Source organism: Pygoscelis adeliae, unplaced genomic scaffold (genome assembly GCF_000699105.1).
Source record: "Pygoscelis adeliae isolate BGI_AS28 unplaced genomic scaffold, ASM69910v1 Scaffold57, whole genome shotgun sequence".
NCBI lineage: Eukaryota > Metazoa > Chordata > Aves > Sphenisciformes > Spheniscidae > Pygoscelis > Pygoscelis adeliae.
In genome coordinates, this window is record NW_008825615.1 from 769880 (window position 1) to 787394 (window position 17515).

The 17515-nt window shown below is 41.4% G+C and overlaps 1 protein-coding gene across 1 annotated transcript in view; it reads right to left on the reverse strand.

The window, feature by feature from the left end:
- Positions 1–852: 852 nt before the first annotated feature.
- SPACA1 (sperm acrosome associated 1) overlaps positions 853–17515 on the reverse strand; it is a 126933-nt gene continuing 110270 nt past the window's right edge. Inside the window, exons 4-9 of the mRNA XM_009333216.1 lie at positions 13881–13937; positions 9897–9998; positions 9410–9516; positions 8766–8901; positions 1225–1369; positions 853–946 (exon numbers count right to left, since the gene is read on the reverse strand). Coding sequence (XP_009331491.1) covers positions 853–946; positions 1225–1369; positions 8766–8901; positions 9410–9516; positions 9897–9998; positions 13881–13937 — 641 coding nt within the window. The remainder of the gene's footprint in view (positions 947–1224; positions 1370–8765; positions 8902–9409; positions 9517–9896; positions 9999–13880; positions 13938–17515) is intronic.

Here is a 17515-nt window from a genome sequence, read left to right on the forward strand (position 1 = left end):
AGCCGCTCCTCAGAAGACTTGTTCTCCAGACCCTTCACCAGCCTCGTTGCCCTTCTCTGGACACACGCTCCGGCCTCAATGTCCTTCTTGTAGTGAGGGGCCCAAAACTGAACACAGTATTCGAGGTGTGGCCTCACCAGTGCCGAGTACAGGGGCATGATCACTTCCCTGCTCCTGCTGGCCACACTAGTTCTGATACAGGCCAGGATGCCATTGGCCTTCTTGGCCGCCTGGGCACACTGCCGGCTCATGTTCAGCACTCCCAGGTCCTTTTCTGACAGGCAAAATGTCACTTGCACTTTTCAGTCCAGAAAGAAAATAACCAGGGAATATGTTAGAGGTTCAAAAGACAATCCTTTTTAGGGAGAGGATAGTGTGAATTGACAGCTCACTGCCTTTTCAAGAAGTACAGTGTAACAAATGAAGCCAGCAGGAAGTGGGTTCAAGCTGGACAAAAGATGTGGTTGCGCTGCGAATCTCCTTGTAGGATGTTTTATGTGACAGAAGCTTACACAGGTACACATGTCCACTTTAAAATAGAAGTATTTTTACCCATTTCACTTAAAGTTCAGTAATCGAAGAGAGGGAAGGGACTGTAAAAAGTACTTCTTAAAACCAGTATTTCAAACATATTTTAATCTTCTTTATATCGTATTTCTATGTAATGTAATTTTTTTTTTCTAATTCTGTTCATTATGTAAGTCCTGGAAGGACTTCTATACTTCATCTTCTGTGAGTGATGGCTCTGCCACTTCTTGTAGTATGGCTAATGCACATGGTGAGAACACTGTAGCTGCAGGTGGCGACTCCAATTCCTTGAGAGGTCAATGCGGGCCCTGAGGGGGGGGCTATTTATTCCATGTTACGCAGTGAACTTTTGTTGGCCAGCTTCTTGTCTTGGTTGTCTTGCCCAGATTTTGATTCCCAAATAGATTTTACAACAGCCCTGAAATGGAAAAAAGAATCAAACAAAAACATACCTTTAAGTAGGTTTACATAAATTGCTCTGAATCATTCCCCTCCCATCCACAATTGCTGTAACTGCTCTGCAAAGTACTTCTTTCCAATCTCCAGAAGCTTGCTCCTGTTTTCTCTACCGGCAACACAAATGTTAAACTACAGAGAAACTTAAATAGTTCATGTTTAATAGGTCGTGTTTGTCATCAGTAATACCGTATTTTGATCAAATAAAACATTAAATCACATTGTGTGCTGTCCACCTACCAGTGAAGAATCATAAGGATCATGGCAAAGATCGCACCAACAGTCACAATGATTCCAGTTAGCATGACAAAGACCAGAATAGCATCTGTTGTTGTTCTCCTTGATTGCCCTGTTTCTATTCTCCTTGATTTTTTTGTTTCTGTTTCTGAAGAAAAGAAATACATGGTCACTATTATGTTCAAATTTTCAAATGAATCAGGCATTTAATCTCATGAACAGGACTGAAAAGGAGCAGGTCCTGATTATTTACTATTTGACATCTTTCACAACCTTCAGGCCTTTACCATATCGGCAAAAATTAGAATAGCAACATTTTATACCTTCTTTGCAAAGGCATATCTAACCAAAGAAGATGCAAAGAAATGGAGATCAAGGCACGTGGAGTGGGATACATGTAGCTTAACAGCCGTGAAACACAAACAACTGCAATTCCTAAAGACAAGGAAAAAATTAAAGAGAAGGGAAAGTATCTATTTGGTACATGTTAAGAATGACTAATATAACAATATTTTTGCTTTAAGAAATGCTTTAAGGTAAGATTTCAAGACACATCCATGTAAGATACGTGAACAATAAAGACAGAATTACCACAGGCTATCTGCCACTTGAGGCAGGCTGACTTTTTTGTTCTATGCCTTGAACCAGGTGCTCCATCGCCCAGGGCTCAGGCACCAAGGTACCACCGTGCTACAGAAGAATTCTAACAATGATAATTGCCACGGTAATAATGATAATAATGAAGCCAAAAGAGAGTGCGCTAACAAAAGACCAGATTCAAGGACTTAAGTGCTGCTTTTCAGTTCCCTGCCTCTATCTTGGTCTGCAAAGCCTTTATTTAAAGCAAATAACCACCGAGCATGGAAAGGAGTTGTTCTGCGTGGCCCAGAAATGCATAGTGAGGAGCAGCTGCATGAAACTGAGAAGTGAAAAATGTAGCAAGGATATCAAGTAAAACTGCATTTTGCAATGCTGCAGCCTGTTCAACCATTCACCTAAGGAAACCGAGGGCCCTGCCATTACTTAGGATGTTTCTCTAAGACCAGACATACCAGTTAGGAGATGACTCTAACAAACAACCCAGGAAGAGTGGGAAACGCTGAAGAGGGTCAACCAACTTTCCCCATCTGTTTTTTGACACTGGACAAAGAAACGCCTGGCAACCAAACCCAGTCACCTTCTTCTGAAATTTAATTGACCTTATTTGTTCAGCCACATTCAACCAACTCAATGAACCACGAGGCATCTTCCTAGATCCCTCCAGCTTTGAAAATTTTACACAAGCCAACCCAAATTTCTCTTTCATTTCCCCTCATATAGTTTCTAAAACTATAAGGTGCTATCTCACTGCTGACTGGTATGCAAAATTCATGTTCACACTGGTAGGAATTCTGTGTAGCAGAATGACTGCAGGAAAACCATTTCTATTTCTATTTCATTTCTACTTCTATATAAGGTCCTGTGCCACTGTCATCACTGTAGTATCTAAGCAACTCTTCCATCACATCATTTGAGTTTCATTCTCCTGCATCACAGAATTTTCATTTTGATATTCTTAAACCACAGCTCATCTGTAGGATTCTCCTGATCTTTCTGCAAGATACAGGACAGGTAAGAATGGTGAACTGGCTGGGAATATCATACAATGTTAAGCCTGAACACTGGGGTTTCCATACAGTGTAGAGCTAACTGCTTTTAGACTAATTCACTTCACTGACTGGACTTTTTAGTATTACATGCAGTTGTGGGGCATGGAGGTTAATGAAAATTGTCTTTGATTTTGCAGTTTCATTAATGTAATATATTTTCCCCTTGGCAAGATGTGAATTTAGAGCTCGAACAATCCCTCTGTTTACGGGCGTAACAGGAGCCTGCTGAAGAGAAAAGCAAGTTTCATGTTATCTACAGCTAATCTACTCAAGTTTTCTTCCTAGGCAAGAAATTCTTCCAATAGTCAAGAACCAGAACTGCCCAAGAGACAACCTGATAATACAGAGGGGATGCCTTCCAAGTAAACACACGGGTTTAAAATGCAAGCAGGAAGCAGATAGAAAAGCAGCTTCCCAGTAAGCTGGTTTACAATGAGCAAGGACTGATTCACATCAGGTGCCCCTGACTGCACTCCTAAAGCCCAGGCAACACTCCCAATTAGTCAGTGAGAATTTTGCCACAGCCAGAATATGCCTTAAAAACATCTTTAGCTTACAGTTAAGTTTACAAAGGTGCATTTACATCCACTTTTTTAAAAAGTCCACTTAGCTTAGTAAAAGTAGGAAGAAAAATTCTTTAATGACTTTCAAGTCTACAGCCCACTGCGGGTCTGTGGACTACTTCACTGTAAAGAATGACAAAAAAAAGCACTATCATACACATTCCACAGTTACATTGTAAAAAATTTCCTAAAATTGTGTGCGCTCCACTAGAAATTTTCTAGGGTTCTACAAACAAAAACGACATTGATAACATCTACATCTGACAGTTTCAAGCAGATTGCCTCCAACCCTACTGAAAGCTTGGCATTCTCACTTCACCTGTTGATTATTTATATTCATCTTAACTAAAAAAGGAATGCACTTAAATGAAATGCAAGGGTGAGATACTGCACTTAGGTTGTAGGCACTGTTGGATCTAAACTATGAAGATCCATTTATTTGTGCAAGTCAGAAGCAGGCAGGAAGGAAGGAAAAGAAAGAATGCTCAGATTTTATTCTTGGCCTCCACCGGTGCTTGCTGATTTGAGGCCAGCCCTGTGGCAGAAACCCCAGAGTGTGCTGGTCATAGCTCATGGAAGTGTTTCCAACAGCTCAAATGGTCCAAGAGCCTTACACTCCCTCCACCCCAGATCCTATCTCCTATGCCAATGGGGGGACAACAGGCTGGATTAAAGGAAACCAAAAGTGTCATCTGTATGGCCATTGCCAGCTGCTAAGAAGCTTGACAGCTTTTTTACCTTCTTTCTGCCATCAGAACTAATACTTAGTCTGAGCCACTGTGCAGGACCTGGCTCAAGGACCTTAGAAATTTACTGCTTTCTTATTTGGGCTGAAAGGGATACATCACATACGTCTCCCACACCAAGCACCAGAGCAGGATAGCTCTAAAACAGAGAGCACATTCTCTGCTGTGGTGTGGCCCAGCAACTATATTTGCATTGTATATCACAGTTTAACAAAGCTGCTTTGATTTCTATGCAGTGTAGTGCATCTCTGGACTGTCCTCTGCCTTCATGGAACCCTCTCCCCTTCAATTTGCTTAAATCCAAATACATTCAGAAGCATCTGTTGCCACTGCTAGCATTTCCCTCCAGAAAATATCAGCAATACAAATTCTGTCTCTGCATTCTATTCAGTCTATTCAGTCTCTTCAATAAGAGAGAGATTCACAATACTGTAAATCATATACATCAAGAAAGGGGAACACCTGCTTTTTAGCACCATTTCTGTCCAAAGGAAACCCACTACTTCTGCCAGCAGCACTGTTCCTCTTCATCCTCCTCTTCCCTTGGGTTTTTCATTGATCTGGAGTTCCTCCTAGATCATGATGTTGACTGTACAGCAGTGCTCCATCTACAAGCAGACGCTTAACCAACCATTTATATGGTCCAGCAGCCAACAGGAGTTCTGCCCGCCAGTTTTCAGATCCGTAAAGTATGTATCAGTTCGGCAGTGGGGAATGAGATTCTGCCTCTGCAGGCTGGTTTTGGGGTTTTTTTTCCCCTTAATATAATGGTGATATATAGCTTTTTTCTTTCCCTTCTAGATTATCTATAAGCCTTTTTCTACGTATTAAAAATGGATGGATATATATGCTAATGGGAGAGCAGGATTCCATACACACAGAGGAGATCCAGGCTGTTAATCTTGGGTACTGGGATTCCCCATTTCATTCCTGTGCAAATGCAAGGACAACATGGCCATGCTGATTACATGTTTGTACAGCAGCTGGGTACAGAGATGTGACTTTTCTCTCTCAAGGAAGCTCTGGCACTGAAGTCATCAAAAAAAAAGATGGGGGCTAGAATGGTCTCTGAGACACAGAAACGCTATTGCCTCCATTTTCTCCACAGAAGTGCCACTAGGCACACACCCCAACTCGCTCTCTCGCTCATGAGAAGCGTGGAGCTTGGAGCACAGCTGGGATCTCAGTAGGCTGACACCCTTCACATAGCATCCTAATGAGGATCGTTCTCTGCTCTCGCATTCCTCCCTTGCAGAGTCCTCCCTCCTCACAGGGACTATTATTAGTAAATATGAATAAACTGCCTTCCAGCTCCAAAGCCTTCACAAAATACCAAACAACACAACGGGAGGGAGTGTGAAACAACACCCGTCGATGTTTCAGGGTAGTGATTTAGTAAGAAGGACATATAGAATTGTCAGTTATTAAAAGATGGGATTTTCCTTGCAGAGACCCCAATAATTTTTTATGAAGATAAAATACGGGTTTTTTTCCCCTTTTATGTTTCTCTTGCTATAAAAGACAAAGAGAACCCATAGCTCTGAACAGTTCTGAAAACAAAAGGAAGAGCCAAATTACTAAAGACCACTCATTTATGTAAAAAGGTCATTATGACTGTTCATCAGAAGGTCACTGAGAAGCGCACTGACCATTGGTAAAGGACACATGGAATTTCTCCGTGCATAGATTTAAAATTAACTCATACGGAGTTTTGCCACATGGCAAATACACACAAACTCCTGTGAGGTTTTACCTGCCCTTTTGCAACATGTCTGCCCTTCCTCCCACCTCACACGCCTCAAAATCTGAAGCAGAAAGTTGTCACACTATGTATTTTCAAGTGGTGGCCTTGGGGCCAGGCTTGCAGACAGTGTTGCTGAATCTGGCCACTGCTGTTCACATGAGTAAAACATCAGAGCGCTGGAAAGAGGAGGAAGGATGAGACAAAGGCAAACACATTCGCCCCTTATCAGCTGCATTGATGATTTTTAGCTCTGTTGATGACTTCAAGGCTTTCTCTCTAGGAAAGTGCCAAGAAGAAAGGCCAACCACCGAGCAAACACATTCCCACTTCCCCTGCCCCATCCTGTAGCTCTGGCATGAAGAAAAGTATCTCTGTGGCATAGTGAAAGGAGTGATCTAGGTGATGAGAAAGACAAAATATACAAACTTAAGCTTATTGACTTGAGGCAGAGAGATGGTCAGAATCGCCTCAGTTGGATTAAAAAAAAAAAAAAGTAATTTAGGAGGTAAAAGAGAGAACCCGCTCTTTTCCTGACTAAAACTGATTTGCCCTTTCAGCTGGTTCAAATACACCTCCCGCAATCTATACCAGACCCTCTCCCCACAGACAGTTAGTTTGGCCTGCTGTACCAGGCCCCGGTGCCGCAGTGAGGGGCTGACAGGGTGGCCTCTGTGAGGAGAAGCCGGGGCTGCCCCGTGCCGGACAGGGCCGGTTCCCGCCCGCTCCAATGGGTGGGGCTGGCAGCCAGCCAGGGTCGGCCCACCACACCCGCCCAACTCGCGCTGACTAGATATCTCTGCGGCCAGTTTTGGGTACTGGAAGAAAATCCAGTTCAGTCCCATAGATTACCTGAAAAAGGAGATTTTTGTCCTATTTCTGATACTGATTTTGTGATTCTGCCCTTCTTCACATTTCAGCTTGGAGACCAGATAGATAAACGGCAAAGAAGATGATGTTCGCTCAACAGAAAGACTTAGATTTTCTGGACGAGGTAGAGAAACCATCTTGCTTGACAGGGTTGATAAACCTAAGTCTCAAATTCCCCAACCCTCATTTCAAAAAGTCTTTTAACGAGCAACTGGGAAAGGCAGCATTGTACCGTGGGCAGAAACACTACCCCCTTCCAAAGTCTGAACAACACAGCAAGACATGCTCCCAGAGAACAGAGCGGCTCTGCAAAATACAAGGCAGCAGCTAACGAAATCTACATCCAAACACAAGGAGTCTTGCCGCATCCATTGATGCTGTTGGAAGGATCTTTCTCATTTTCTCCTGATCCTGTTGGAAAAGTAAATGCCATCTTCTGATCTGGCTAGATTTCTGACCGTCCCCAGAGAGCAAAACTAGATCTGTATGATGAAAGTCCTGGTACATTCTCTATCAAAACTTCAGCTGGTAACTTCTTCCATGTACCTAATTAACAGTTACTAATTTGTAAAGTCGAAACAATGTCACTCCTGCGGAAGCAAAGCCCAGAAACTCCTTTGGGCATCTACACACCTCTGTACCAAGCCAAAGAATGCTACTCTGGCACTAAGCAGAACCCCTCATTCCTTTTAAGCTACTTAATAAACCTTAGAGCTTGTCTTCCTCAGATTTCTGTAGAGTCGTAAATATTTTCTGAACCAATAAATCTCAGTCCTTGTAAGAAGTTCCCAGTGGGTATGCCTGTTGGGCGGGTTTCACCGGACCACTTTTCACCAAGACTACTCAGGCACAGCTTAAACACAAGTGGGTGAGTCGTCCTATTGATGACTCACCGACTCAAGTCAATGGGACCATTTGCATGCTTAAGCCTAAAACAGATTATGTGCTTTGCTAATTCAGGTCTCAAAAAGGAAGCTTCCTCTGTACAAAAAGGAATGTAGAGACTGAATAGTGGGAGAAGGGGAAAAAAAAAAAAAGCTTTGGGTGTTTTGTGACTGCCAGATGGATTTAGAAAATGAATAAACAAATGCCATGTTACTGTACAATGGCAGAAAGGACCTCAATAGAGATAGAGGAAATAGTCTATCTTACTGAAGAGAGAGGAAAAAAAACAGGATTCCCAGGCCAGTTTTACCTAGGTAAACAATATGGAGGGGAGAAACATGGGGAGGGGTATCTCCAAGGATTGTTTTCTTTCTAGTCTGCCATAATTTTGCATAAGACCTGAATCTACATTTTTTCAGGAAAAACTTTAAATTTGATAAGCAAGGCACTTTCACCCTTTCTCTGATTAGGAAAGATAGAGTTTCCGCACGGCTGTTCTCATGGTTTGAGAAAATCAGCACACTGCTACCTTTCCTGATGCAGTCAGCAAAACTCCCATTAGCAGAGGAGGTGAGAAAGATAGTACTGGGGAACCTGTTTTATGATGTATTCTTTTTAATGTTAAACTTTCCTAAATCCATCGTGTATGAGCAAATCCCACATGGCTGCTAAAAGAAAAACCCCAAAGGTTGTTTTCCTGCTTCAGTACTGAAGTGGAAAGGAAATTTAACTGCAGAACCCATGCTGATGGTGCTACGTGGCTTAGTGAGGCAGAAAGAAGTCTACGTTAACCAACCTGGGCGCAGTAAAAAATAAGCAGGTAATAGGAAAACCTCCTTGTTTTAGCTTGAATTTTTACAAAGGATAAAGAAAATACTCATTCCTACCACAAGGAACCTCTTCATTCCCGTTCTGTCATTTCCTTTTATATGTCTCTTTTATTGGCCTGCATTTCATGACAGTCATTACCACTGTGCACAAGCCTCTGCCTATATACTAGTGGTGACATGCAATCTTACGAAGATTGAGTACTACATAAAAACCACAAGGCCATATCACTAGAAGACTGTAAGCGTCTCTATGAGCTCACCAGTTGTTGCGTAGACTGTGTATTTTACAGAGGCAATTATATTTCCATTTTCTTGAGTTTCACACTGGAAAGTAACCGAATGGGTATCTCTGCAAACTTCCATAATAGCTGAATCATTGGGAAGAATGTGTGCTGTCTAGCCATATATAAAAGAAAAGAAAAAAAAAGTGGGTTGTATTTTTTGAAATAGATCTGCAAAGACGAGCTGCATTGTGTCAGATGCACAGACAAATGCTTATTCTACTCCAACAGTTTTCAACCTGTCAGGACCTCTTGGCCCCTGGGAAAACTCCTCCCATCTCTTCAGCACCTCCTACATGAACAACTGGGAAGGGCAACGCGGTTGTGACTTGCGGACGTGTATGCGCTCACCAGCCACTATGCCCCATTTTTCTGAAATAACAGTAAGCATTACTCTCTAAAACTATTGTTTCCCTCACATAAACAGGAAATCGAAGCTGCTTAAAGGAGCAAAGCCATGTGAGTCGTTGTATTACAAACTCGCCAGTGAGAAATCAGGGCTTATTTGCGTTATGACAGCAAAGGAAATAATCTGCCCAGAAGTCTGTACGATTCAGATGGAGCATGTGGTAAACACATGCAGCATGCAATTTTCCTGCACAAAGTGGAGTTCAATTACTCACCTTGTTTGGAATTAACATCTTCCAAACATATTTAAATCGATTTTCAGGAGGTATATAAATACAAGGCATCTTCACGCAGGCAAGGCCCTCAGAAAATGGTATTCCCCCTATAGGAGGAATTGTTAATAAGTACATCATCAGCTATATGAAACATCTCTGTATAGATCATAAAGTTCATAACTCTTTAAACCACAGAATGTTACTTGGAAATTATCCTTTCCCTTAAAATTACTTCAAATACGTTTTGCTTGGTCTCATGTCTGGAACGAAGCACATAGCAGAAAAATGGTATTTTACAGGGACTTGAAATCAAGGGCACATCAGTACAGAAATGAGATCTGAAACATTATTGGATTGCTTAACAGGGTAGTTGGAGGGTGGAATGCAATCACTTCATTCCACTTCCACCACACTAACAGAGAATAAGAATGTTTCCTTTGAATCAACTTATTTGCTCTAGATGACTGTATCACAGTGTTCCACTTACATCCACAGTCTACTGGCCCCCGGCATTTCTCCACACGGACAATACATTTTGCTTCAGTCCCAGGGCATCCACTGGTTAACAAAACTTCTCGAATGCCAATCCCTTTGGGGGAAAAAAAAAATAATCTTTCACTCCACATTTCTTCATTTCCTTCAAACTCTGTTTTTGCTTTCTCTTTCTTTATCCTGGATGTTAGTATGATATATCTACCAAATACCAGGCAAAACAGATCTTCTCAGAGTGCCTGCTAAAGCTATCCCATGTTGGTATCTAAGATTTCAAGACATCTACTTCTGTCAGGATCTACACCGAAGGAGCCAGATTCTTAGAATCATGTGTCACAAAAAGAATTCAAAATGAATTCAAAACTTTTCTTACAGAAAAGGAATTTGAAATTAAACTAATATATGTTCTACAAAACAGTTAAATTCACTTTAAATATCAAAGCATTCAGGCTCCTGGCCTTTAAATGCTCAAATCAGATGGCACAGAGAATCCTGTACAGACTGCAGACTCGGTCTGCCTCCAGTCTTGTGAGTGTCTGAGTGTCTTCAACTCCCACCAAGGTCAACAGAAACTGCAGGCACTAAAAATCTCCTGGCACTGGGACTGGGGAGTCTGAAGTTACCTAACAGTGACCAACAATGAGCGATACAGGAATACCACCAACAGCCTCCAAAATGAAGCCGCTCAGAGCACGGGGGCTGGTGGTCAGTAACATAGGGCTTCTCATGAGAAACAGGTGAAATCAAGTCTTGACCACCAGGACTCCGCCTGCAACATGGAGGGTCCTACTGAAGACAAAGAACAGGAGATAACCTATCACAAATGTGTCAAGTTAAGGAAAATTCCTACACAATGTTCCAGGAAGCAAAAAAAATGTTCACTCTCACTATCAGGATTTCAATGGAATCATCCTCATTTTAACAATTACTAACAAATTCAAAACAAGTGGTATAATTGTTTTTGCCAAACAGTGTGTACACAGTTCATTGGAATGACATAGCTTGTGGGGTAGGCAGGAATAATATGTTTAGGCCCAGTAAACACTGAAGGTTTTGCCATTTTTCCAGAAGCATTTTGTTTACTAATAGGCATGGAAAGAGGAGAGTTAAACCCTCCTTGCAGTAGAATAATAAATAGGAAATTGGTTTGAGTATTGCATTTATGATGCATCTGCCTTCCTTAAACGTGTATTATATAAACCAATGAACTTCAGAACGTTTCAGAGATGTCACGTAACTCCTGAAACAGTACTTCAAGTGACAGAGGGAGACAACACCAAGGATCATTCTCCACTCCAGAGAATGCCTTATCTCATGTCTTATCACCTCAGAGACAGAGGTGTAAATGGCAGGGAACTGACTTTTATTAAAGGCATTCCTCTTTCTTCAGTGCCATGTAGGTTTTTTAGCCAACAAAAAAAGCATGAAACCTATGAAAACCCAAAAGGCCAGCTTGATAAAATCTGGGCGCTGGGCTAACTTAGCCACATTCATCAGGAAAAATCTCACTGTGTCTTACCTATGGGAATATTAACATTTGGGAAGTATATCAAAGTTGCTGAAAAAAGCTGTTTTAATTAGATCTGCAAGTTCTTTTGGTACTCCTCTGCCTCTTCCTTTTGGACAGCTTTTTCTTTGACTCCCATGTTTCCTTTCACCACCTCTTCTTAGTAGCTGCCGATGCTGATGAAATTAATCTACTGAGATGCTCCAACAAATGAAGTCTTAACTTCAACAAGTCATACAAGTTAACCTAACAGAAAACTGGCCACAATGCAGTAAAATAAATTACCCAAATGCAATTCACCCTAGAGAAATGTAAATCAATAGACTGGTGGATGGAGGGGGTGAAGAGGGATGATCCACAAAGAACTGAATACTTGGCAATACAAAACCAGCAGTTATGAGAGAAATTTAGAGGTAAGAGTGGCCAAAACAATTAGACCACAAAGAGACTAAGGCAAATTTGAGGCAGGTATGACAAGACATCATTAACATATGCTTTAATTATGCTCTAATGCCTCTGTAAACCTGGACTATGAATAGAGGAGCCGTGGATCTGAGCCACAGCATTACAGGGAAAAAATAAAGAAAACGGAGTCAGTTCAGAAAGCAAGAAATATAAAGGGCTAGATAGGTGAATCTAGGGAACAAGAAGGAATATGAAGGAGACAGAGAGCTTACAGCTTTATTGGAAGAACCAAGAAGCTACCTTTCAGCCTGTCAACAGACAAACATGCCATGCGTTGAACAGCCTACATTAGAATGACGGCTACAAACATGATCTGAACTCCAGATATGAGATGATGCCAGATATGAGATGATGCCTTTTTCTTTTTTGTTAGAGCTTCCCTTTCCTGATTCTTCAGTAAGACTGTATAATTTTCAGTATTAAAGAGGTTAAACATTTGTATTGGGTCTGGCTGCGATGGAACTAACTTTCCCCATAGCAGCCTTCATAGAGCTGTGCTCCCACAGCATCACAGCTGTCTCTTCACACCCCCCACCCCCCAAATGCCAGTAGGCTGGGGGTGGGCAAGAGGCAGGAAGGGGACACAGCTGACCCAAACTGACCAAAGGGATATTCCATACCATATGACATTGTGCTCAGCAATGAAAGCTAAGAGAAAGGAGGGAGAGGGGGGGGCATTTTTATTAAGGTGTTTGTCTCCTGAAGCAACCGCTATGCATACTGAGGTCCCAGAAAGTGGCTGGACATCACCTGCTGATGGGAAGTAGAGAATAATTTTGTTTGTTTGTTTCCTTTGCTTCTGCGCACGGCCTTTGCTTTTCTTTATTAAACGGCCTTTATCTCGACCCATGAGTTTTTCATCTTATTTTCTCCCCGTCCCACTGAGGAGGGGAATGGTAGAGTGGCTTGGTGGGCACCTGGTGGCCAGCCAAGGTTAACCCACCACAGCATTAACTCTGAAGGACCAAAGATAAAATGGAGACAAAATTTAGTGAAATTCCCTGGAAATACGGAACATTTGAGACATCTGCTAGAGGGATGGGACATAAGGAAGAGTTTCTTAGTATCCAAAAGATGTGTGCATCAGAGCAAGTGAGGTTATTAAGAGTATGGGGGTACATATACATCTCAGTATCGGCATCGACAGAAGGAACATAGAAGCAGATTTGAAATTATGAAGTGAAGAAAGAGAAATATTAAAGGATGTAGGAGCAAAAAAAAATCTCCTAAACCTATAATGTCCTAAGATGTGAAATAGGAGGGAATCAAGGAAGCTCTGTCATTGGAAATATGAAAAAGTGGCTGAAAAAAATTAAAAGGCATACTCTAGAAAACATCAGACTGATAGGGGCAAAAACTTGTCTCTCTTTTTTCTGTGGTCTTATGAGAAGCTGACTTTGTTCAGCAAAAAATTAATAGCATTTCTGATTCAAGACTGCTTCCTAAGCAATATAAATACCACCCCACAGCAGTTTCTATCACCACCCCAAATGCAGAGATGTCTTCTTAAGGCTCATCTCATTCTTCCCCTCTCCCCTCCTACTCCAGAATCATACCTCTCCTCTCCATTGCACAATTTATAAATTGTATAAATGTGGAATACAGAACAGGCTACTGCAGGCAAGCAATTTTTTTGGCAATATTGTATGTGGGAAGACATCTGTGAGAAGCATCAGAAGATCTTTCATCTTCTGAACATCTCACAGATGTTCACAAATAGCGAAAATTGTTACTTTGGGGAAGGCAGCTCATGTGCCAATAAACGTAGGGAACTGGTTTAAAATAGGAGCTTGCAGGCTGTGAAATTAATAAAACAACAGATCTGACCTAAACTCCTAATGACAATCAGCCTGCTTGTTTTTGTTAATTATAGTTATTGGCAATTGAAATCAATGAGAGGTGAACGAGGGCAAGCAAATTACAACTGCTAAATTGCTACAGTTAGCACTTTTTTTTTTCCCCAAAAACAAATGACAATATGTTTTATTCATCTGCTTTGCTACTTACCACATGTAACTGTGCATACTCCAAATTCTACTTCCGCGGACACAGTGGCATTCAGACCTGAACACAAAGTCTAAAGTTACATCTCTCATACAATGACGGAGTGGAAATGCCCAATTAACAGGAAACTCACTCCTTGAAATCTTTATTACTTTTTAGTTGAAATGTGAAATTTACCAACATTTTTGCTTTCACTAACTAAACCAGAAGAAAAAGACATTTATGAAAAATTTATCATAAAATCCAGTGTGAATAGCATTCATGTTTAAACCTTAAGATGATTCTTTAAAAGGAAAAAATGTATTTTTCTTATAAACCAGCCTATGATGTTAAATTAGCCTACTGAATGCTCTGGGAAGTGCAGTGTCTAGGTTCTATGCAAATTATAGGTCTTCCCTGAAAAGAGTTAAGAAAATTTTTCATTAAACGATATTCAGTTAATTCATTTCCTTGTTCTTTCCGGCTAACATACGCCTTCCCACGTGATTTTTTTCCCCATCACACTTCAAGGTCAGGTTTAGACAGCCAGCACAAAGATGAGTCAACCAGGTACAGTATTTTAATTAGGTACTGGGGTTTTAATCACTGTGATTGGGTTCCTTCCATTTTTTAATTGTACTTTGAGGTTACAGAATGGGTTTCACAGAATGTACAAAAGCAAAAGGTTCTCATCTCCATCTGGGATTCAAATCTGGATTATGTATTTTATTCCTAATAGCATGCAATTTCAATGTTTGTTCATAAGGATACTGCGATACAGTAACTGTTCCATAGAGAAACTAACTTAGTGAAGTTCCTTTGGAAATCATCATTAAATAAGCAAGAGGTCTTTTCAATTCTTCCAAATGCAAAGAGAAAGTCACTATGACTGTTTTTACAAGTCTACACTGCCAGTCCCGCCTACTCGGATTAATTTTTTCTGATAACAAATACTTACCAATGTAAAGTTTGCTTTCACTGTCTCTCAGGTTTTTATATTCAGGATTTATGTTTACAAAATGTTATTTCTGTGCAGCAATGCAAGTTTATATATCACTTCTTGCTACTAAATCTCTGCGTAACATTTACATTTTTCACACCCTATCCAAAACTTTAAATTTCTCAGGTTGAAAGGAACAGATCCATTTCTCTTGCAGTCAGTGATATACAAATATAAAACCTTTATTTCTCCATTGTAAAGGATTTACACTACAGCAGCACGGTGCATTCTCCATAATGATACACTGATACTGAACTCTTTTTCCCAACATTATAAATGAGCCATCAAAACCTTATTCTTCTGTTATCTCTAACTGTCTCTATGGTTTTGACATTTACTTTAGCATATAAGCTGTGCTCGTCAGATCTGAGTCTTCTAGCGTATGTACAACAATAACTTAAACAATAACTTAACTATCCAGTTGAATGATAAAAAATCCCAACCTTAGCCAAAACATAAGGAAAGACTAAAATCCTATGAAAACAGAGACAATCTGTAAAACAGCTAGTATATCCGCAAACTCTCTCTCTAATGAGCCTTAAAAAATAACAACTTCTTCAGAAGATGGTCCCCACCGTGGACATCCTATCACTTTTCCCTTAGTTTCTTTTAAATTAATGGGGTGGTCATTCAACAGTCTCGTCTAACAACAACTACTACAGTGCAGCAGAGAGGAGGAGGAGAATTTAAGGATCCTGTCTACAGTCTAAATACAGTCCTATTTAAAAATGCCTGTTTTCAACTTTGTACAACGTGAGTTGCGCTTGTTCGTGTGCGCAGAATAAACGTAAACATGCAAGAATGAATGGGAGGGAGGGCTAGGACAGCTTCGATGTAAATTCTCAACTCGGTAGATTTCTGACAATTCATATCGGCTTATGGTAAGCCCCGAACCTCTACCCTGAAAGTAGGCATTACTGTAATTCAATTTTGAGGTAACAAGCTGAGTGTAGCCACAGCAGGGTGTCATCATGTCTGAAAGGAGAAGCTGCCATTTCCCATCCAGACACAAATTTAAAAAAAAAAAGAAGAAGAAAAAGCTTTAGAAACAAGAAGAGACACAGGTATTACTAATAGAAGGTCGAGGGACTCTGCTAACCAGTGAAAGCAAACTTCTCCTAATTACAGGTGAAGATATCAACCATGATACCCTTTCAGGATACTTCTGTCTTCAGGAGCACCGCAATGCGCAACATGACTCTTGTCAGAGATTCATAATGATGACCTGACTATAGCTCTAAATAAAAAAGATACTCTATTTTCTAAGTAGTGATATTCCAAATAAACCTTTAAACACATCTAAACATTAAAAGCTGATTGGTTCTAAATTAATGAGTTAATCGGGAAGCACCGATCCTGATTTCTGATTTAATGAAATTAAAAAAAAAAAACCACCAAAAAGAAACTTTAAGGGAAACAGGATCAGGTTCACTGACAATCCTCGGGATAACACAACACTTTTTATATGAATGTTATGAACCTTCCATGCCAATATCATAACAAAAAGTTTTGTATTGCTTCCTTTACTTGCACTTCATCCCTACGTTTTAAGTGAACCAAAACGTTAAGAAAGCTTCCGGTAAGAAACGACAGATCTTTCCACTAATAGAAGATGGCTTGCTCCAGTTGCATCAGGTTCAGACAAAAATATAGTGTCAGCCCTATGCAGAGAATTATGTATATAGCTGCCATTAGCATTAATAGGAGTTATATATGTAAATCCCACACATGCTGAGATAAGAATGTGCTAAGGAACTGCATTTACATTCCTGTCAGGGGGCTGCAATTAGTACCAGCACAGCAAAGGCAGGCTGTATTCCTCTCTATATTTGGAAGCCTTGTAAAACCTATGTAGACCAGAAACCTTTGCCGTTATACACCATTTTAATTACAAGCCACATCACAGCATACATGCAGAATATTTTAATAAACACTGAAAAAGGCCACAGAAGTCCTACTAAAAATGTCAACAGAGAGCACTCAAAAGTCATGGCTGTGAACTGTAGGGGAACTCACTCCTGAGTTGGGGATCTCGTTCTTGCCAAGTATTGTGGTTTTAGTACTTAATGGGGTCCTGAAGGTCAAAGCGCAGAGGGGAGGGGGAGCAGCAGTGCTCCATCCCCGAAGTGACACCTCAAGGGGCAGCTAAGGGGATGCAGGTTCCCCAGGACGGAAATCTCTCCATGGGCAAACTGGCTTTGCGCTTGACAACACATCAGCTGCGAACCTGTGCGGTTCGTTGCTCGACGACAGACAGAGGGGGGTTGCACGTATCCGACTCTCCGTAGCCCACACTTTTGGCTACGAGAGTGACGAGCAGATCTGGAGCTTTCCCCATCTCCCCAGCCTCCCCCTTCGGGAGGGCCCCTGTGATGCTGCACGGCTTAATAAAGCACTGAATACACTCTGACACCTTCCCACTGCCTGCATATGACACCGAGGAGAGATCGTTACACCCTGGCGGCGATTACGCCTTGCTCAGAAAGCACGACTCCGGGCAGGCCCGCAAATACCTGCTCTTCCACACGAAACCTGGTCTCCCTGCACCCCGGCCGCGCACCCCCTGCCTCCAGAGAGGGAAGCCGGGCGGGGACGGGGAAACTCCCCTCGGCGGGAGTGGGAACCCCCGGATGTGCGGGAGAAGCCGTAAGGGGAGACG